General features: G+C 42.9%; 1 protein-coding gene across 3 annotated transcripts in view; it reads left to right on the forward strand.

Annotated features, from left to right (window-relative positions):
- Positions 1–747: 747 nt before the first annotated feature.
- AMBRA1 (autophagy and beclin 1 regulator 1) overlaps positions 748–22,338 on the forward strand; it is a 125,847-nt gene continuing 104,256 nt past the window's right edge. Inside the window, exons 1-8 of one of the 3 annotated variants that reach the window (XM_059474609.1) lie at positions 748–862; positions 11,404–11,659; positions 11,908–11,966; positions 12,703–12,886; positions 13,550–13,722; positions 14,492–14,558; positions 15,145–15,291; positions 15,520–16,604. In XM_059474609.1, the coding sequence (XP_059330592.1) occupies positions 11,525–11,659; positions 11,908–11,966; positions 12,703–12,886; positions 13,550–13,722; positions 14,492–14,558; positions 15,145–15,291; positions 15,520–16,604 (1,850 nt within the window). In that variant the 5' untranslated portion in view covers positions 748–862; positions 11,404–11,524. Of the gene's footprint in view, positions 863–11,403; positions 11,660–11,907; positions 11,967–12,702; positions 12,887–13,549; positions 13,723–14,491; positions 14,559–15,144; positions 16,605–22,338 lie in introns of all 3 variants that reach the window. The other 2 variants (XM_059474610.1, XM_059474608.1) reach the window with 2 other exon arrangements.

Here is a 22,338-nt window from a genome sequence, read left to right on the forward strand (position 1 = left end):
AAAATTATTTTCTGCAAACTGCCTTGAGATTTGTGATTTGATTTATACAGAAAATCACGCTGTGAAAAGTCAGTTTCCACAAAGGCGATAGAGGAGTCCAGCAACTTTATTTCTTTTATTTGAATAAAAGGAGAGAGCTCACTGGGCCACGCCCCCGCGGGGTCTCAGGGTTTTGGAGGACGCAGCCTCCTTTTATCCTAAACTACCGACTGCACGCTGCCCTCTTCCTTTCCCCATTGCCTGAGGTATTGGGAAGGCACAGCCTTCCCATCCGCCTGCTACATCCTCCCCTGAAGTTCAGGAGCTCGAACTGTTTGGGTTCTGCGACACCCTGGAGACCTCCAGGGCCACCGCTCCGGCACCGGGCCGGCTCCTGCAGTCCCGGGCGTTTGTGAAGACATGATCACCCATTTCTTCTCTTACGTTTGGACCACCCTTATCTTGGAAATCTAGAATAGTAACTTCCAATCTGTTTTATAGAGTCTGACTGTTGTACGTGTTAGTTTACATTCGTCTGTTAAGAGCATTTTTCCAGTATCCCACACCTCTCTAAGCTAAATTATGCAGATTTTAATTCTGGGCTGGGGCGCTGCCCCGCAGTTCTCGGGGCTCGACTGCTCTCGCCTGCCCTCCGTCGCCCCCGGGCGGCGGTGGAAGACCTCGTCGCTCGGCTGGCGCTGCCTGGCGGCGTTCTAGCCTCGGCTGCTCGGGCCTTGCTCCCGCGCTCGGCGCCGCCGCCGTTGGGCCCCGCTCGGCGCTCGGCTGGCCCGCCTGGCCGGAGCTCGGCGCGGCGGCGGCGACGACCGACCGTGGGGCCGCTCCGCCCGGCCGGCCCGGCCCCGCTCCGGCCCCGCCGCTGCAGGTACGCTCCGGGCCTACGCGCGCCGCCGGCCCCGCGCCGAGGCCGCGCCGCCGCTCCCGGGCGGGCGCGGCCGGCCCGCGGCGGCGCCCCGGAAGGCGGCGGTACCGATCCGTGTGAGGCCGCGGCCGGTGGAACGCGGTCGGGAGGGAGGCGGGAGTCGCTGCCGGGGCCTCTGTACGGGAGTTCCGGGCTCGCGGCCTTACGCTCTGGGGAGCGGGGAGGCCGGCGCGCTGCCCCGGGCCGGGCGCCGCGGCGGGAGGGCGAAACCCGCGGCGCTGCCTCCCGCCGGCCGGCGGGGACGGGAGCCCCGGGAGAGCGTCCCGGTCCCGGCGAGCGGCCCGTGCCCCGCTGCCTTCCTCCTGAGCGCGCCTCAGCCGGGTTTTCTGTCCCAGCTCGGGTGCCTGGTGCTTCGCCGGCCATGCCCCGCTCGCTGTCCCCGCGGCACCGGCCGGGCCCGTGGGCGGGCTCGGTCCAGTTGCGTTCTGGGGCTGTTGCTTGGAGATGTTTTTTTCGTTGTTGGTGTTTTCCAACCTTACCCAAATAAAATGTGCGGCAAGCGTTGTCTGCTCTATCTCTCCTGTTTTTTCATGGTGTGTTGCAGAACGCTTGCTTGTGAAAGTAGTGTTTGGCATAAAATGCATTCAGGTGTGCCTCTGGTTACGTCTTGTCTTGTGAGGAAAGGAACTCAGCTAATTCACCGGCTATGGGAACGTTTTTGTTGTCATCTCCCATATTTTTCCTGACAACACACAAATTTCTGTAGTGTTCTTGTAGTGTTTTTTTTTGATTACTTGTGATCCTCTCAATACCATGCGTTCAAGTGCCTTTGGAAAGCAATTTTTCCTGTACTAAATAGGATTTCATCTAAAAGAGATCCTGTAGGTGGTTATGAGTAGCTTTTCTCACTACACACTTTTGAGTATTGTTCTGTGGTGATAGGTTCAAGAATTGTTATCTAGATGCAAGCCTGTCTTCATGAAGATAGGTTGTATGAATGTGAAGTCTGTAAATATGGTCAGTGCTCAGTGCTGCTCTGTTTTCTCCTCTGTATGAAGTGCTCTTTGGTCTTTATTTAAAAACCCAGTATGTTTTTCTATATTTGTCCTTGTTTACTGCTCCACCCAGCTCGGTGTCCTCTGCAAATGTCATCTGGCTTCTTTTGCCTTTGCCACTCCCATCCTCTTTCAAATTGCTGATGGGAATGTTAAAAAGGGACCTAAGAATGACCCGCTGGTAATGTGCACTTATTGCCAGTCCATTACTGGTCCCTTAAGTTTGTTGTTGGGTCGGTTTTCAGAATGTAGTATGAGGTTAAATCCATGCAGATTTGAATGCTTTATGGGTGATGCAGGCAACAGGACCTGAAATTCTCTGCTAAATTAAAAACCCTTTCTTGTGTTCTGAAGGACAGTTGTAATGCCTTTCCTAACATTCATAAATCTTCAGTGTAGCTTATGTGCTGGTTCTGGAGTCCACAACTGGTGCTTCTCTGGGTAATTTTGTTTTAAAAAATTGGTCCATTTCTATTTTGATGGTCACAAATAGGTATGGGGGTTTTTTTGTGAGTAGGGCTGTCCACTAGCATTTATATTTTTCCTGATGCTTGGAATGAAGAATGTATTTGGATCCAAATGTCTGGACCTGCTTTTTCAGATTGAGTTGCTGGGAGTTTCTGATGAATGTTTACTTTGCTGACAGCTTCTTCTCAGTTTTCTTTCTTTTGCCCTTTTCTGAGTCATAACTGACCCTCTGGATTCTTGTTTGATTGTTTCCTACTTTCCCATTTTCCGAGCAGCGCTTCTAACTTGTATGCAGCTGTAACAACCAGTTCTAAAGAAGGCACAGAGTGATCCAGTCTGCTGCTATCCCTCTGCCAGAAGTTTGGCATTTGAATAATGATTTTTTAAAGAAACTTCTGGAAATAAACTCTAGTACTAATCTTTTATGCCGTGATTAGCAAACTGACAGAACTCATGGGTCTTGCAGAGTTGTTGCTGGTGTGAATATTTACTACTAATGCAAACAGCACTTTTTTTCCCCTCTTGGGTTTCTGGGAGCCTGATACAGGGCATAGTGCATGATAATAGCTACCTTGTGTGTTTTGTGTGAGTAGCCCTGTGCTATCCTAGCAAGGAGGGTAATAGAAACAAAATATTAGTAAGGTAAGGACAGAAGAATTTTGTTTTGCAAAAGTGAATGACGATGTGATATGCAGTGGAAGAGGATTAATATTAGAAATATCTTACTGGAAAGTTATTGCAGGATATGGGAGTTGCCTAATGAAAAACGCATTGATTGCGTTGCTTGAAACAAGAGAAGATCTGCTTTCCTGTCCCAGAGGAAGCAGTACTTGTCTGCATCTCAGGACTTAGTTGTTAGGAATTCTGACTGGGATTGTTGTCTGGTAGCTGTTTGTTGTCTCCAGTTTTTGTAAACTGTTTGTTGAACGGGATGATGAGGTGTGAGGCTGGAGTGTGGAGAGCATCATCTTAATCCATGTGCTCGCCCAGCTCCACTCCCCATGCTCCCAGTGAGGGGTTTTGGGTTGTCCTTGCAGAGTGATTCCTGCTTCCTTCTTCCTGGTATATGGTACTAATTCTTCACCTTGGGCAGTGCAGGATTGCTGAGAGGAGTCTCTGACTCATGTTTTGGACAATTTTCCCCCTCCCTTTATAATTCTCCCACAGACCCAGTCTGAGGCCAAGAAGGGCAAGAGTGCCAAGAATTGGCTGTGTTTCTTTGTTCAGAGTCTAAATCTTCATTGTCTCCCACCTCTTCTGTAATTCTGATACATCTTTGTGTGAAGACTTCAGCTTCTGTGTGGATAATTTTTGCTTTTTGTCTTGTTACTGTATCTCCATGTGAGCAAAAAATTATATTTCCTGTATTTTCTAAAACATGTTCTTGCTTCCAGTTGCTCTTTATTACTTGGATGAGGTGCACGTGCCTTAAGTGCAGCCTTGAATGCATAAAACACTTTGTCTTTACCTTGGGGGTATGTGATGCTGCTTCTGCTGCTCTGTAGTGTTGGCAGTCCCACATTACTGTGGAATGTGTGATGTCGCTTGGGGGCACCTGGCTGTGGCCCTTGAGCTGAAGAACCTTGATGTGACTATTAATGTAAATCATGGGATTTTGAATTGAGAATTCCTTTGCCTTCCTATCTAAATGAGAATAGTTTTTTAGGGGGTTAATCTGAATTCTGTATTGCTCTGTCTCTCTATTGCTCTGGCTTTTTCTTCTCTCTGTCCCTCATTTCCTGCTGTGTATGGTACTTAACAAAAGATGCTATGGTTTGAGTATGGAATTGTGGAAACCAACTCTTAATCTTCCAGATCTCAGTTCTGCTGCTTGACTTACCTTACAGCTTTGTGAAATCATATTTATTCTCTCCCTATCTTCTGGATTGAAACTAATATCTCTATTCTCAAGAATTCATTAAGTTTATGTGGAAATTGTAATAATAGTTATGAAAGTGCTCCATATTCTCCTTGGTAAATGAAATTGTCAGACTCCAGACATGGGTGATCACTTACATTTTTTGTTATTATTACTTCCCTTTTTATATTTACTATTCATTTTCTGACCTTTAGGAGCTAAGATCTGCAAGTTTCTCTTCCATGTCTTCATCATTTTGCTGTAAATAGCCAGAATTTTAATCTACGTCTTTTGTCTGAAAAGTTCTTTCATGTGTATTTAGCTCGTTTAATCCAGACTGGAAAAACAAATTAAGATTCTAATGGCAATTAGTTAGTTGTTGCAGTCATACAGGATCTTGAAATGACAAAGTACTGTTGACATCTTTGTAATGTAATTGAATTTCCTGAGGTGTTTGCAGTTGCAGTTTAAAACACAGCATTGAATTTTTCAATCATGAAGCACTAAGACAAGTTATTTTTCTTTAGGAATCCTGATTTATGTGTCAACACTTATTGCAGTGAGTGCAATTTACAGCAGTGTGTCTACTGCATCTACAGAAAATGTGCTTTTGAATTACTTTCCATCTCTCTCTGGCTTTAATCAAGGAAGAATTTCAGCTTACACTATAATACTTTGGAGAGTATTTAAAAGCTTGGAAGAGTAAAAATGGGACCATATAATGGAAGTGCCTTCATGGTATTAGTTTTGGGTTCTCTTGGATAGTTGCATCACTTCTTTCACTTCTCCTAACTGTATTTTATTCTCCATGTTTAGGGGCACTTAGTTGAAGACTGACTCTTGTTCTAATTAAATTCTTAAATTCAGCAGCTTTTTTGTTTTTTAAAGCATAATCAAGCACACAAGTAGAAACAGAACAAAATAATGGGTTAGAGTTTAGGGTCTTTTTTTGTTTTGATTAATCATGCTTAAGATAGTTGTTGTTACTCATCCATAGACTGTTTTTGTTTGTGGGTTAATCTTGTTTAAAGATTCTAGTCCAATGTAACTTTATTTTAGATTTTTGTTCATTTAGATATTACTACAAGGTATCTTGAAGTTTGCTGTATGCAAAATGTTTTCTGGTGTTTGGGGTTGGGTTTTCTGTTTATTTTGGTTTTTGTTTGTTTGTTTTTAACCCAAGAAGAGTTAATACATCTATAAACAGTCTCAAGGTTCATCTGGAACTACCACAAATGGAGTTAAGGGAAGACAAATCAAATGTTGTTTGAAGTAAATTTAGACATATATAGCTAATTAGATATATTGCCAGAAATTCATATGGCCCTGTCTTTTAAGAATGAACATAGTCCTGTTCTTCCAATACTTATGTTTTGACCCATGCTACTATTTGGGATATGAGTCATGTCACCTATTTTTTACTGATTTTGTTGTTGTTACAGCATTGTTCACATGCTGTTGCTACTGGCAGACTGGGATTTACCAAACTAGGACTCCTTGAGTTGTCTTGTTTGTTAAGCTGAGTTGATGCAATGCAAAGAGGGCAAATCAGCTTTTTAGTTTTGGTTTTACATAAACATTTTTTTAAGTTTTGCTCAGTTTTTCAGGCGGAGACACAAAAAGGGTTAGTGGGGATGGCATGACATTTGATATGGATTGAATCAGTATTTTTAATAAAACTGCAGGTATAAGTCAGGTCTTCTATCTGGTGTAGTGTTTGTTGCAGGGCTTCTTACATGATACAGTTTCATGCAGTTTAGGAAAGTGATGGCCTCAAAATCTCCATATTGTAGAAGGGAGGGAAACACAGATTGCAAACAAAGACGGGAACTAGAAAGTCCCTGGAGCTGTGTGATTGCTTCTTTATATTCCAAATTATGTTCTAGGCATCTGGTTTGTTCTTGGAGATCTGCTGTCTGGGTGTCAGAAGCAGATTTTATTGTTTTATCAATGAAGTGCCTGCAAAAGGAGGGGCTGTGTAGTTCATAGTCTTTGACAAGATGATATTTGGCTGTTTTCAGTGGGCACTTTTTGCTCTTTTGAACTTCTGAAGAGCACAAGGGGTCTTGGTAAGGCAGTTTGCTTCAAAATTAAGCTGTGTAAAATACAAGGGGAACTGACTTGTAGAAAATCCTCAGAGGAAATAGCCTGTCTTGTGACTGCAGCCTTCATTAGGATCACTGTCAGCAAGGATAAAGCATTTGGGCTGTAGTGCTGCATACACTCTTTTTATGCCTGTCTGATGATCTGATTGCTCTTGGAGAACCCACCCACATGTGCAATAGTGGGAATGCTAAATTATTGCTAATATTTATTAAATGAAACTTAAAATACTAACATTTATTAAATGCAATAAACAGTTCTCTTGAAATTTTTAGTATGTTGCTGGTGTTAAAGCCTGAGATGCTGCACTTAATTTGGAATAACTGCAGTGGCATTGTTAGGGCTGGACGTGCTTCTTCAGAACAGACATTTTGGAAACAGAGGTAACTCTGGCTTACAAGATAGGTGGGGACCTGGCCAGAACTGAGGGAGTTGAGTGCAATAATCTGTTTCCTCTTCTTTTCTAGAGGCAGGCTGGCTTGTGGTTTTGCAGGACAGTGATATGCCTCATTGTTCACCACAGTTTTGCTTTTGTTGTGTTTTGAGTCCTTTTTTTTTCCCATGCATGTAGTTTTAATAAAAAGTATACAGCCCTGGTCCATCAGCTGCGTGTGGATCATGGCTCTTTTACAGTCAATACGTTATGGAAGTCTTCAAACTGACAAAGGGACTTGGAGACCAGAACTACTGGCATGTGCTTTTTCTCGTCCTGGTCTCTTACAGGGAGTCTTATAAATGCATTCGCTCTCTGGAACCCAGATTACAAAGTCAGTGACAGCTTTAATATTTTGTTTCATATTGCCTCTTTCTTCATTCATCACATGAGGTCTCTTTGGGCAGCAAAATTATCTGAAATTATTTGGACATTTGTTTCTTCTGGATAGATCTCCCATTGTAAATATCATTTACTGATTGCAGCTTTATTTTTTCCCCTTTTTAAACACTGATGTAGCTGTTTACACTGACTCTGTGCACATGCATTAGGAAAGGCTTTTAGTGTTGGGCTCAGCACACAACCACAAAGTTCTTTGCAGTGGTAATAGGTTAGTCTGAGAGCTGAAGGCCACATGAACTAACATTTTTCCCCATGAAGAGTGGAATAACTTGAAGGTAGTATTGCAATATTCATCTTTGTATCAAAGCCAGCTGTGCTCCCAGCATGGTGGTACCAGAATCTCCACAAAATTAATAGCAACAAAGATGGGGAAGGGGCACATTAGGAAACGGAACAATCATCTCTTTAAAGTGCTGAAGTTTTGAACTGGAATGATGAGCCATTGCATAATGCATAAAATATCTTGACATCCTTTTTATATGGTAAATTGAATGTGCTTCTTTTTATTCCTCTTCTCTCCCTACCTTTCTGTCAGTGTTTTCAGGGGGTCATGTACCACTACAAAGTATTACCAATTTGCACCTTCACTTTGGTTTTTTAGAGCTTCAACATCTGTAAAGTAAGCCTGCATTACTCTAATATTGGGAATTCTTCAGGCTTCTTCAAGGATGGCTGGCACGGAGCAAGTAAAAGGCTTGGGTTTGGGCTATGTAATGCTCTTTCCAATACTGTAAACAGCCCAGCATGTTGTCCTGAAATGCCCTGAAGGGAGAAAACTCTTAAGGAAAGAAAGTTGCTGATCACAGAAAAATTTCTTGATTCTCCATTTTCAGAATTTTTTGTGGTCATCTGCATCACATTCAGGGCATCAGCTAATCTTGCAGTTGTTGGACACTTTCAGTCATCCTGATTATACCAACCATCTAAATCTCCCTCACTCCCTCCCCCCCACAAACAAGTAAACAAAACTAAACAAACTCAACAACAAGAAGAGAACACAACCCCAATCCCTGTTTAGGTGGTCAGCTGTTTATCAGTTATGATAGTTGTGGGTATTTGTAATAGATGCTGCTACTGAATCAGTCCACCACTCGCCTGAACAGGTTTGATCCAGTGAGCTGCAAGTTTTATTTATGCTGAGTCCCAAGAAGTATTTTCAAACTCTCTGCATTTAATTTTGACTTTGTTAGTCAGATGGCTAATGAGTGGCTGTAAATACAGTTGGTACTTCAATGGTTTATCTGCTAATGGTATTTAATAGCATGCTGTCATTATTCAGCTTATATTTGAGCAAAATGTTCAGAGTTGGTGGGTATCTTTACTAGGTTAGAGAAAAAACTGGCTCCTTTAACACCCTCACAAAAAACCCCTACACAAACCAAAAAACTAAAGGAAAAACAAAAAACAAAAACCCCACACCAAAACAAACTGAAGCTGAACACATAATCCAATAGAAAGGTTAAAGTCTTCCTGCTAAAACGAGCAAAGATAATAGCAGTGTTCACTGCATTGCCAATGCTACACTACATCTGTTTCTGCATTTGAAGGCTCTGAGTTTCTTTGCCTTCTGAAATGTTGCTGAATGTGTCACCCGGTAGAGGAGCAGTTACTGTGTACAGGCTAACTCAGAAAAAGGATAAAGTTTGGCCCCTGAAGGGATCCGAGGTAACGCTGGAATCTGAGCGTTACTCACGAAGGATACATTCAGTGTTTTCTGAAGAGATCCCAGCTTTTAAAAATGTTGAGCAGGTTAGCAGGATACTGTGAAGGGTTAGAGCCCTGGGTGTTTCCTTTGTTTACTTTTAAAAAGGAATAAAGACATGAGTCAGAAGAAGCTGAAAAAACGAGGTATGGTCGCTGAGGGAAAAATGTGAAGTTAAATGCTCAGGCTCACATATGAAGTGTTTGGTATAGGCAGATTAGTTGAATAAATTAGGACATACAGGCAGAGATTTAGATAAGCTGTCTTAAGGTATGTACTTGGTTTTATATAGTGGAGATGACTTGGACCTTCAGTAAGGAGAATGCTAGAATTTCACTGACTGCAGTTGTAGGAGTTATCTCCCCATTTATTTTACAATATATAAGCTTGTCCATGGCATAAATAAAGTCAATTGTTAAACCTCTTGTTTTCCTTGTTGCAATTCACTTTAGGGAACACTAGTTCTGATAGGACTGAAATGTTGCTAGGTTGTCTGAGCTTGTTCTTTCTCGTGAGTGATTGTTTTCCTGCTTATACATTTCTGTGATCTCAAGTTATTTATGTGGTTTGTCCTTTACAGCTATCGAAAGGCTGTTCCAAAGTTTAAATCTTTTTGAACTTCCAGCTTATTCCAGCTGCAGGACCAGTCTTCCATTGGTGTCCTGTTTATATGTTTATTCTTGGGTCATTGTAGTCCAAATTCCTTGAATACACCCATATAAAATATTCAGCTGCTGTTTTCTTACTTTTACTAGATTAAGAGTTAAACTAGATGTACAGTTTCCTTCTGTAAAGCAGACTTTTTGTTGCCTGTATTGTTCTGAGCTGTCTTTCTCCTCCATTCTGCTCACCATCTGAATCTTGTCACTTCTGAGCAGGGGTGCCTAGGGCTGTTTGCAGAATCTGGATCAGGATTTATCAGCATTTAGCTAAAGAAGATTTTTAGTACAGGGATTCCTGTATTATATTGTGCTTTTGGATGTATCTATTCCAGTTATCCTTATAGCTTTTTTGGATATGGGCTTTTTTAAATCTGTACAGTTATTTTTAAGAACTCTCATGCAGTATGATATATTTTGTTTTTGTGTTGCTTTCCAGTAAGGCTTTGATTTTGTAGAATAATTCCTACCTGGTGTTTGGCTAACTTTCATAGATTCTCAAAAGAAGGCTTATTGTGTATCATGGAGTTCATCTTTTCTAAAATCCCCATGCTGTTCACATTAAGCATCAGGGAATTTGCAGCTAGCTCAAAATTCACTCTGGAGAATTTATTTTCTAGGAAGGTGGATGCCTTTACTTGTTAATTACTTCAGTACTCTTTATTTTACTTCTACAAATGAAAACTGGCGTGCTTTTTTGGAAGTAATTTTCCTGGCTTATCTTTAGACAGCTCCTCTCTATAAGCTGCAGCTGTCTTAAATAATCTGTTCAGGAGAGTTTTTTTTAGGGAAAGTGGGAGGAAAGAAAATATTGCTACTGACCATTCTGAGTTTTGTCATTTAACAATTTGTCTCTTGTACACATGAACCTTTTTTCTTCTTTATGTGGTTTTTGTTTTGTTTTGTTTTGTTTTTTAAAATGGCTATTTCCTTATCTATTGAATATTGATGGTTCTGTTCAGTGTAACATCAACTGAGCAGGGTTTCTCTTTAGATCTTCATGTTATCAAGAGATGGCAGAGTAGTGTGCACACTCTACTGGGATCAGAAGGTAGTAGCATTTTTGTGGTACTCCATCATATGACACCACTGAAAAGCTGTGTGACTTGGTTGTTATTAGAGTCACTATATTATTTTTTTTTTCTTTATTTAGCTTTTTTTTTATTTTGTAGACAGTGGATATTAAAGCTTTCCTTTGCAGATCAAAGTGTTCCAAAAGCATTATTCTTTGGCAGCATGCATTACTTGGGTGAACTGCTGTTCTAAGAGCAATGCAGATTGAAGGATGATGTGCAGACAATGGAATAATCTTGGTAGAGCTGTCCCATACATCATTATTTTAATACTTTTAAGCTGTTGATGGAGTTGGAAATAATTTGGACTTGAGATCTGTCAGTTGTCTGACCTTTAGAGTTAGACCTATTACTGAAATTTGAGTAGTTCCTGGAAGATTCTTGTGTCATATTGTCAGTTTGGTAATACTGTTCCTCTGGCTTTCAGACACCCTTCACAGATAGGACCTAAATCTTCAAGGTGTAAAGACTGTATCTTCATAAATCTTTTTTCCCTTATTATATACAGCAAAAGATGAAGGGAAGGAGAAGAATTTGAAGGGAAATTTTTAATTCTCCATATGTGTAGTGGGGCTAGGGCACATGTACAAGGGAAGAACTGGATGCTTTCAAAGTAATCTTTGGCTGCAGAAATGTCAAAGTGAGGCCTTGATAATGGAAGCAGGTAACAAAGGCTGTGTAAGAAGAAAGATGTGTCTCTCAAATCTAGTATTTTTGGGATTGAAAGCTTTTACTTCATCGGGGTAATTGAGGTAAAAGCTGCCTTCCTTATCAGTCTCTTATCTTTTTAGGTTTCCATGAAGATAAACAACTGAAATGTGGATAGCTTATTTGTAGCTTGGTGGTGGTTGTCATCTGGAACGTGCTGGTGTCTCCTCTCAGTAGCAGGCGTGCTGTTGGCAGCTGAGAGCCATGAAGGTTGTCCCAGAGAAGAATGCTGTCCGCATCCTTTGGGGTAGGGAACGGGGCACCCAAGCCTTGGGTGCTCAGCGGCTTCTGCAGGAGCTGGTGGAGGATAAAACCCGATGGATGAAATGGGAGGGCAAGGTAAGGTTGTGGGATAGAGCTGCATAGCTTGGAATGGGGGAAGGGAGGCAGGGATTTGAAATAAATTGTCTTGTGATTATACCTTTGATGTGTTACAGTTGATATGCTCTCTGGCTCTGTTCAGTTCCTGCAGTGATGTGATACTAGATATGTTCCTGCAGCAGGTTCCCCTTGTTGTCTGTGTGGCTTACAGTTAAAGTATTATCATATGACTCTTGCAACACTTCCTGCTTTGTTGGCTTTTTCAGAAAGTTGAGTTACCAGACAGTCCACGCTCCACCTTCTTGCTGGCGTTTAGTCCAGACAGGTAATTAACTCCTAGTTCATTCCCTGTTTCAGCAGTCTCCCTACACTTACAAAAGTGATGGAGGCTGGTGCCCATTGAGTTGTCCAGTCCTGAGCAGCCGAATGAAACTTCTGGTTCCTGACAAGCATGGATGGAATGTGTGCACCTTCCAAATATCACAGCTTCGAGCATAGTTGGTGTTTAATTTCTGAGGTACCCAGGTGATACAAAATTGTAAGGAAAAAGGATCTGTGCAGACACCATGGGATTTCATAAGAAACTAAAGGCAGTAAAGGATATTTTAATACAACATGCCCAAATGATGTGACACATTCACTGGGATATCTAGGAATAAAGAACAGAGCAGGATGATATGTCTATTGGAAGCAGAAATGGAGGTGGGATCTCTCATAGTATCACTTGATTTGACAGGGGTTGAGACAGTGTGGAGAGTTGGGAATATTTATTTGCCCCAGACTGTTAGTCAGGAGTGCCTTCTGAGCTGCGTGTTCACTCTGACGTTCAAGGTCAAGTTTGTGCTTGCAGATTCAGATGAGCTCATGTTTGCATGGACCCTGAAATCTGGCTCAGAAAGCTTTGTGACATTGGTGCAACAGTAGCCTCTTACCCTTTGAGCTCTGTGTGGGAGAGCTGCTGGGTTAAGTGTGAACAGACCCTGTTGAGATGAAGTTAACTATGGTCTAATTTTGCTGATTTCTTCTCATGCTGATATTTGTCATACCTTCTGCATTCCCAGGACCCTAATGGCCTCCACACATGTGAACCACAACATCTACATCACAGAGGTGAAAACGGGCAAGTGTGTTCATTCCTTGGTTGGACATCGCCGCACTCCCTGGTGTGTCACCTTCCATCCCACCATCCCAGGCCTCATTGCTTCAGGATGCCTGGACGGGGAGGTCAGAATTTGGGATTTACATGTAAGTCTTTCCTGAAACATATGTTCCTTTGATATTTGGTGGGTGGTGACTTTTTTTGGCTGAGTTTGTTACCTGGTAATGTTACCTGGTAAGAGAGCTGTTTGGAAGCTTTTCTGAGACCTGTGTGTAAAAGCATAGAACAGACCATAGCCATCCTCTTCTCTCTAGAGAGGAGGTGACAGCTCCTTCATTCAGTCCTGCCAGGTAGGTCATGCTTCTTAGCAGCACCAGTTTTATTGATTGCAGTGGTACAGGTAATTCTGGAGAACATTGTGCAAGGTGCCTGTTTAGCCTTTGTGAGAGACATGCTGTTTGTTATTCCACTGAGCCCATCTGAACTGTTCATTAGAGAAGCTACTGCTCTACCTAGTTTGGTAAATGGCACAGAGACAAAACACATGGGCTTGTTTGTTTTGTTTTTAATGAAGGATTTTTACAGGCTGCTTGAGACACTTACCTACAAAAATACATCTGTGGTCATTGTTGCAAGTAGCATTACATTTTAGACGTGGCGCAGACCTTGTATAGGAACAGCTGTTGTTGCCAAGGGAGCGCCTCACTTGCGATGCTGTAGGCGGGCTGGGACTCATGGCAAGTACATGTAAACTTAATGATAGCAAACTTTGTGACAAACTGCTTGTGGTTGTTGTCTCCTCACTCTAGGGTGGAAGTGAGAGCTGGTTCACAGACAGCAACAATGCCATTGCATCACTTGCTTTTCATCCTACGGCTCAGCTCTTGCTGATTGCCACTGCCAATGAGATACATTTCTGGGACTGGAGTCGTCGGGAGCCTTTTGCAGTGGTGAAAACAGCCAGTGAAATGGAGCGGGTCAGGTGAGCTCCTGCTTCTGGGTGAAAAGAACTTGTGTGTGAAAAATGGTCAGGTTTAGAAAGTGTGTCAGGTTCTTGTGGGATGCTACACCCTGTGCACTCAGGTAGTAAAGTGTTGCTTGCAGCTCCTTGATTCAGCTGGTAGAAAACCAGTTCTGTGGGCAGAAAGAAAAGCAATTGAAATTCATAGATCAGCTTGGTTGTTCATATTTGTAATATGGCATGTGTCCATTAAATATCCAGAATCTACTTCGTGTTGAATTGTAAGCTTAGTAATTAAACTTGTCAGCCATAAGGATGAGAAAACCCAGAACTGCTGGAACAAAATGCTGAGCTATTTAGCACACTTGTAGAGGAAACTGGATTGCTGGAAACCTAATGGCTGCTTTTGAGCAATTTAAAATAAGATAAAGATGTGCCATCAAGGCACGTTAATCTCTCCCTTTGTACCAATTGCATTTTTTAATCTAAACACTTGTATTCCTTTAAAATTTCTGGCTATTTCAATTGATACAGCAGTACTTACATCCAGCTTTTAACTTTGGTGTAGTGTTGCTGTGGACTATAAAATAACTGCAGTCTTCAGCTAGATAGGTACATTTTGTTCTTCTTAATGCATAAACTCTGTCCTTCATAAAAATATGGTGATAATATAGTAATATTCTCACTGCAAACATGTCACGTGGGGTTTTCTTCCCTGCTGTGTTCAGCTTCTTGTGTCAATGTGGAATGTGAACTCATGATTGATATTCTGGCACTTCTTTTGTTTTAGGCTGGTACGGTTTGATCCCTTGGGACACTACTTGCTCACAGCAATAGTTAATCCTTCTAACCAGCAGGTAAGGGGAATGTCAGGGCTTGTATTGACTGGCTAGTTAAAAGGTGCTCTATGTACTTTAGCCCTAGTCTGTTTCTAAGCAGACTTGTGTTTTTCTGAAAACCTGAAGTCTTTTTAAGCTGAGTTCTGTCTCACCTTGTTTGGTGATACAGTAACAACGTAACATGTTCTTATGTGCATGGCTAACAAAATGCTTTCCAAAATGTGTTTGTTTTGCCCTCTCTGTCTGACTAATGGTGGGAAGAGATCTCAGTGGTCCTGTTCTTTCAGTTGTGATGTTCTTTTGGATTTGAAGCTATTTGAGGTATTAACAATTCTTTCCTCAGCTTTTGACTCTGAGACGCTGATACTTCTGTTTGCATGAGCCGTGTATTGTGAAAGCTCACTGAGCTGTAGGAAGAGGTTGTCTAGATCTATAAAATGAACTGAGAAATCATTTCAACTAATTTCCTCCAAGTCAAGGCCTTTAGGAAGGGATTTATCACATCCTTTCATCTGTCTAGGCTGGTAGCTGACTTTCTGCCGTTTATTTGGAAGTATGGGATTTTGCCTTGAGGTGACTGAACTTTGCCTGTTTCCTTCTGCAGAGCGATGAGGAAGTGGAAATCTCCGTGGACAGCACAGAGATGCCGCATTATCGTCAGCGTGCTATCCTTCCATCTCAGCCTGTGAGGCGCACACCCCTCCTCCACAACTTCCTGCATATGTTGTCCTCCCGCTCCTCTGGCATACAGGTGGGAGAGCAAAACAGTGTTCAAGACTCTGCTACCCCATCCCCTCCACCGCCTCCACCACCACCACCTCCGCCTCCAGCCAGTGAGAACACAAGGGCATCTGTCTATAACAGGCTCCGGGAGCGAGTCAGCTATCCCACAGCAGAGTGCTGCCAGCACCTGGGGATGTTGTGCCTTTGCAGCCGATGCTCTAGTGCAAGACTTCCTTCTTCTCTCTTCCCACACCAGGAAAACGCACCCTCCACGTCTTCTGGGGCCACTGGCACTTCCTTCTCCTCTGTGCAGACAGAGCCTTATCAACCCCCAGAGCAGGCATCCGTAGCGCAGGAGGAGCAGGGGATACTTAACAGGCCCTCTGCTTTCAGCACAGTTCAGAGCAGCACTGCTGGCAACACCCTGCGCAACCTTAGCCTGGGCCCCACGCGGCGGTCCCTCAGCGGGTCCTTGGCAGGCCACCAGTCCCGGTACCAACAGTCTGCGAGAGAGATGGCTTCAGGCTTGGGTGGGTCTGACTGGTCCAGGACAGTGCTGAACATGAGCTCTCGGTCCGAGCTGGAAGCCATGCCTCCCCCTAGGACCAGTGCCTCCTCCGTGAGCTTGCTGTCCGTGCTCAGACAGCAGGAGGGAGGTTCCCAGGCTTCAGTCTATACCTCTGCAACAGAAGGGAGGGGCTTTCTGGCCACAGGGGCTGAGGTGAACAGTGGTAGTAGTGCTGGCCCAAGCAATCAGGCCAGCATTCGTAATGAGCTCCAGTGTGATTTGAGGCGATTCTTCCTGGAATATGACCGGCTTCAGGAGTTAGATCAGGGGATTGGTGGGGAGCCCAGCCAGTCGCAGCAGGCTCAAGAAATGCTCAACAACAACATTGAGCCTGATCGACCCGGTCCCTCCCATCAGCAGACTCCACAAAGCAGTGAAAACAGTTCCAATTTGTCCCGGGGTCACCTGAACCGCTGTCGTGCTTGTCATAACCTGCTGACCTTTAACAATGACACGCTGCGCTGGGAAAGAAGCACGCCTAGCTACACACCAGGGCAGGTCCAAAGCACATTTGAGGGTGTGCCTCCAAATACCAGCCAGGTGCAGCCTGCAGAGAGAACCGAGGGCAGAGCTCCTGCCTCTAGCAGACTGCAGCTGGGCAGCTCTTCCACCCCGCAGGAGGAGAGGACCGTGGGAGTGGTCTTTAACCAGGAGACGGGGCACTGGGAAAGAGTTTACAGCCAGTCGGCTTCAAGCAGACCTGGGAATGTATCACAGGAGGCCTTAAACCAGGAAATGCCTGAGGAAAGCTCAGAGGAGGATTCACTCAGGAGGTAAGATACATGCTTGCTCTTCCTCCTCTATTTTTTCTTAAACCTTTCCCATCTAGTCTGAGGTTTTTCAACATTTTCAGAATTAAAAACCTTTTCTCATACGGCCGTGTGCTGTTCATGTAGACGAAAGTAGAGATGTTGGTGTTGATGTGTTCATGGCTGCCATTGTCATGCTGCAAATACGTTCTGAATATTGTAAGGGCGGAGACTGGACCTCTCAATGGTAGTACAGACAGGCAAAAGGATGGGCTCTTTTAGCAGATATCTGGGGTGAACTGTGTTCCTGGTGTTTCCGAGACCCTGCAGAAGCATGGAAACTCAGGATATGTTAATGCTGTCCTTTGTGCTCCCTGTCACACACCCTGTCATCACGTGCTATGCATGGAGAATCTGCCCAGGGTTGGCATGGAAAACTGGGCATGAGTAAGTTGTTAAGATAAAAGGGTTAACAATAATTTCCTTAGAGTTGCCCAGAGGGGAAAAAAGTCAAAGCCCTTTGTCAGTGGTTTGGGTATATGCAGTTGGTTTACTGCTGGTAAGAGAGGTTAGTTTTTATAGTGGCTCCCATTGACCTGAGCTGGTTGGAGACATGCTGATCACTGAAAATTTTAGGCTTTGCTGTCTTCTTTTTTAGGTGATTCTTTTTTTTGGAAGGATATTTTTCTTCTGCTTCAGATATGATACAAGAAACTGGATAAGCTAAATTGAACTTGTGTCAGGAAAGACCTATCCTTTGTGTCAGAGGGTCTTCACTGGCTTGTGTGGATGATACAGCTACATTGGTACTTTGAATGGGGTTTCCACACTGGGTTTCAGTTTCACATTTTCTCTGTCAAGTGGTTTGTGCTCTCACCAGAGGAAAGGTTCAGTCTTTCTGTTTCTCTGAAACAGATGCTTTGAGTGTAGAAAAGCAAAATTTCCAGGTTGGATGCAGATGTAACTAATAAGAAGGCTTTGTACACAGGAGTGCTTGAGGAAAGGGAATTCTTTCCTCTGTCCTGCAGATAAGCTGATTATACTGAGGCTGGAACAGTGACTGCCTTTCTTGTTGTTGTCGTTGCATAGCAAATAAGTGGTGGTGGTCATAAAATTATTAATCAGTTTCTAAATCCTTGCCCCAGTTTTTGCTTTTTTTTTTAATAGCCTGCCATAATGAGAGTCTCAAGCTGATTACATGGGAGCTACTTTTTGGGCCTGAACTTACCTACTGTTAATTTAAGTCAGGTATCCTCTTGTCTCCTATTGAAGGGCATAAGAGTAAGAAGGAGCTGACAAATTTAGCTTTTAAATGGCACTTGAGTAAGTCTTGTGTTATCTTTCTTTTGAAACAGTGGTACATACTTATGTCATCTCCACTGTGTCTTGTTTTCTGGGATGAGTCACTGTAGTGTCAGAAATAACAGGGCAAATAACCTTCTTATTGATTGGGCACTTGGCACGTGTTTGGACAATGAGATGTAGTGGGATGTGTAGATAGGATCTTTTCTGTGATAATGTAATTTTAAAATGTCCTGAGGCATATAATTGATCCACCCCAGGCTGCAGGAGTCTAAGGAGAGTCCTATGACTAAATCTCTGGGTCACTTTGCCTGTCATCCATGATGATTGCTGCTGCCTGCTCCAGTGGCTGCAGCATTTATGAAGGGTTATTTGCCTACCTGATCAGCTGAGCAAACAGGTGCTTTTTGCCGAGGCTTCTGATTTGGAGTGGTAGTTTGATGCATGAGCTTAATTCCAGAGGAATTCCTGTAAGATGAAACCTTTAGTGAAACCTTTCTGGCAGAGGTTGTTGAGAATCTCCTAGGCACTCTTTTGTTTTCCCAATCTCCTGCTTCTGTTATCAGGCCTTTCTAAAGAACAGGCACTGCAGGGGTTTCAGCTTCCCTTCTAACTGAAGTTAAGGTTTTGTGTAGAGTTCTGAAGCAAGAAGCTGGCAGCAATGGGTAGTCTGGTATTAAATCCTTGTGGCAATTTCCTTGAAGTAAAACTTTTTTCCTTTCTTGTTAAACACATTGGGTGGGCTTGGGGCTTTATGAAATCTTTTCCCTTAAAAGGAACCCTGCATGCAGAATAGCTCTATCCTGCAGGTGTAATTTTCTGCCATTCTCAAATTAGCTGTTTATATTTTTCTTTATAGAACATGGGAGATGAGATTAGCTCAGTTGGGTTAGAGCATGGTGCTAATAGCACCAAGGTTGTGGGTTCAATCCCCATACAGGCTGTTTACTTAAGAGTTGGGCTTGATCATCCTTGTGGTTCCTTTCCAACTCAGAATATCCTGTGAATTTATTTACAAGTCACCAAGCACCCACTTGCCTAAATTTTGCATAGAGTGAGCATCTCGTACCAAGCCTTCATGTCTCCCAAGACCTAGGGCATGCTTTCACAGTGGGAAGTGCTGAAACCAGTTCTACACAGCAGAGTCCCAAATGTCTTTTAACCTTTGGAGCTACAGAAGCATGCACAGATGGGGTCTGAGGGTCCTGAGATATAAGCTATGTAATGCTGAAAGTGCTGATGAAATACAAGGGAGAGGATAAGCCTTCAAAGGCTTCTACCCGCTTCTGAGGGTAGAAGTGGTAACTGTATACACACTTCCAATCAATGTAATTTTGTGCCTATCACAGTCTGGTTAATTCTTAGTGTTGGAATCCAAGATGTGCTCATAACCTGTTTTATAATTCTGTTCTTCTTTGTCTCTCCATTAGATGTCCTCATTGGGCAATTGAGCTCTATATTCTAAGGTCAGCCGAAAAACGTAAGATAAAAATTGTATCTTGAAACTGTGTATGTTCTCATTCCCTGTCCATGGGCAGGATTCCTTCCCTGACATGACCTTCCTAGTAGAGAAATAGCTTTCTGGGAAACATTGCCATTGAGGGTCAGTTAAGTTAAGAGGGTAGTTTAGTGAAGGCTATTCTTTGAATTCTGTTGATGCAACTATGTCACCTGGGTAAGGAGAGAATTCTGCTCTTTCTGATGGTCCTAGGCTAATTATCTTGGACAAATCACAAAGCCATTAATGAGCATGTAATGGCACTATTCCTCACTAACAGTTCTGGCACCTCTGTTAGGAGAAGCATGTCACTGGGGGCCTCAGCAATACAAGGAATCCCATCACATTCAGCCTGGCCTGAAAGCAGTGTGGCATTGAGCTGTGTACTTTTTGAAGCTGTGCTGGTGAGGCATGAATTTGGCGAAGGTTTATGGTCTAGGTTAAGCACAAGTTTGTGAGACTGAGCTTCAGCTTTTCTGAGTTTCTCCTGATCTCATTAATTCAAATGTAGGGAGTTTTCCCCTCTGGATGTCTTTGCCTCACTTTTAACATCGAAGTGAAAAGAATCCCAGAAATCTCTGAAGTTGCCATGTGAAATGTGCTGCATAAAATTGGTCATAGAAGCTGTTGGAAAGATGTGGATGAAGGAAGGATAACTGAGCAACAGATGTTAGCTAGTTTAATTTTTTTATAACTACCAGTTAATTTAAAAATGGGTTGAGGAGGTCTTGTATTAATACTGTAATCTCAGTGAGGGAAACGATCCTCTAAGTACTTAAAGCCATTGTTGCTTTGTGGGTCAATTCAGGTTGATAATGAAAAGTTGAAAGGGGCATGAAAGAGGATTCTAGTCAGCTGCTTGTTTGAGAGGAGCTGGTGCCACTTTCTTAAGACAGTGATACACAGAACCTAGCAGTGATCTCTGCTGAAATATGTATCAATTCAGCAGTTAATGCTAGTATGGTGCAATGCTGGCTAATAAAACTGATTCAGATTTTCTCTTTGGCTATTTTAGTATGACACACGTGACATCTGCGGAATTAATGTGGGTTTTTTAGGAAAAAAAAAGGAAAATAATTAGGTTATAAATTAACTTTTGTTATTGAGTTCTGGATGCAAGGAGCAAGTAGTGATGTGTGTCCCTGCTAACATATTTCAAACCTTATTCAGTGAAACAGTTCCTACAGATGGGGAAAAAAAGGAAGTGGAAAATTGTTCTCTATAGATTTAGCTGCTTGTAATACATGGGAGGACAATTTTTATATGGTTTACCTGTTTATTTTGTCTAGAGATTTGAGTACATTACTGCAAATGAAAGGTCTGCCCTGTTCTATTGTCAGGCAGGTTTGCATGAAACTTAAGTTTCACAAGGAAATGCTTATTATCCTTATTCTTCCATGAAGAAGCTTTGTCTGGCAATTATGTTAAACTTCTCTAACCACTCCACTGCACTCATTCCAGAGGTCAAATTCTGTAGGTTGTGGTATGAGTAATTCTGTGCCTGCATTTTATAAATACATAATGTTTTCACCTGGCCTCACCTATTTAGTTTGACAGACAAGATACATTATTGAAGTTACCTGAAAATCTGAAATGTCTTTTGAACCATCGTGAGTGACACTTATGTCATGCATACAGGCAGAAAGTAGTGAGTGTGTGTGAAGTGGGGAAATTCTTGTCTGAGGACCCTTGTATAAATTCCTTTAGTTTGTTTGTGAGGGTATGAAAGGCAGAGGCCACTGTACTGTGCAAATATTTGACCTGTTGAAGTTGGCACAGCTTACCCAAGGCTTTGTTGTATTTTAGTCTGTTGGATGCACTGTGCACAAGTGACATGTGAAACCATCTTCCCTGGAACCACGTACCAGGGTCCAGGGACAAATCTGTGTCTTTCATTTTGTCAGGTCTTGTTTGAGGACTCTGGTCCCTCCTGCCTTGTTCTTGCAGTGTGATGTGAACCCGGCCACATGTAGTACAGTGACTCCAGCTCATCTCCTCAGTGCTGATCACCTTCTGGCAGCATACAGTTCTCCTTACAGCAACTATGAAGAGAAACACCTAGTCTGTTCCGTTTTGAATTTCTGACCTTATTTCCATATTACTTTTTCTGCCACAAGGGGGTAATGTTGCTTCTGCTCCTTTCTGTCTCCTTTCCTAACCTGAAAGTTTCCAAGTTCTTGTACTAAGGGTAGCTTGGGGACCTTCCCCATTCCCAAACGACAGCTTATCTCTGTAGTTACCATACAATTGCAAGTTCTCTAGTGTTTGGAGAAAGGCGTAAATGCAGGGATCCAGACGGGAAATGGCTCTGTTACAGAATGCAAGCAAGGGAGGAGCTTATCCTTTTGGCTTTTGTAAGGGTTTGAAAAAGACAGATGTGGATCTAGGGATCTGATATGTAAATGCTCATGAGTTAGAGCTCTAAGAGACCTCGGCAGTCTTGTAGACTTCGTCTGGACTTCTTGCTTACTGCCTACCAAGCCTGTCTTTGGAGTCTCCCTTCTCAAAGGTTTTGTTTTCATTTTAATGGCTGTTCACCTCCTCCTCGGACTTTTGTAATATGGAGCTTGTTTTCTGGAGAATTGCTTGGCAGATGTTGGTTGGAGGGCTCTGTTTATTCTCTTCTTCAAGTATGCCTTGAGCTATTACCTGGATTTTGGAGCTTTTCCATAAGGCAAAGAGTATGTTTGGGGATTTTTTGTGTTGGATTTGATTTTTTTTCCTAGTGCAGATGGGTATGGTTTGCTCAATGCCTTGAGGGGATGCCTCTTCCTGCTCAAAGTTGTAGACACAGTGCTCACTTGTGATCGAATTGGGACCAGTCTATTGTTGAAGTAGATTGACAGGGCAGGAGCAACCCCATTCCTGCCCACCAGTGATCAGTGCTGTGTATGAAATGGAAAAGACTACAGTCACTTTTGCAGCTTTTTTTTCTGAGTTCATGCTGGTGGAGCCTGA

This window comes from Ammospiza nelsoni, chromosome 6 (assembly GCF_027579445.1).
Source record: "Ammospiza nelsoni isolate bAmmNel1 chromosome 6, bAmmNel1.pri, whole genome shotgun sequence".
Lineage (NCBI taxonomy): Eukaryota > Metazoa > Chordata > Aves > Passeriformes > Passerellidae > Ammospiza > Ammospiza nelsoni.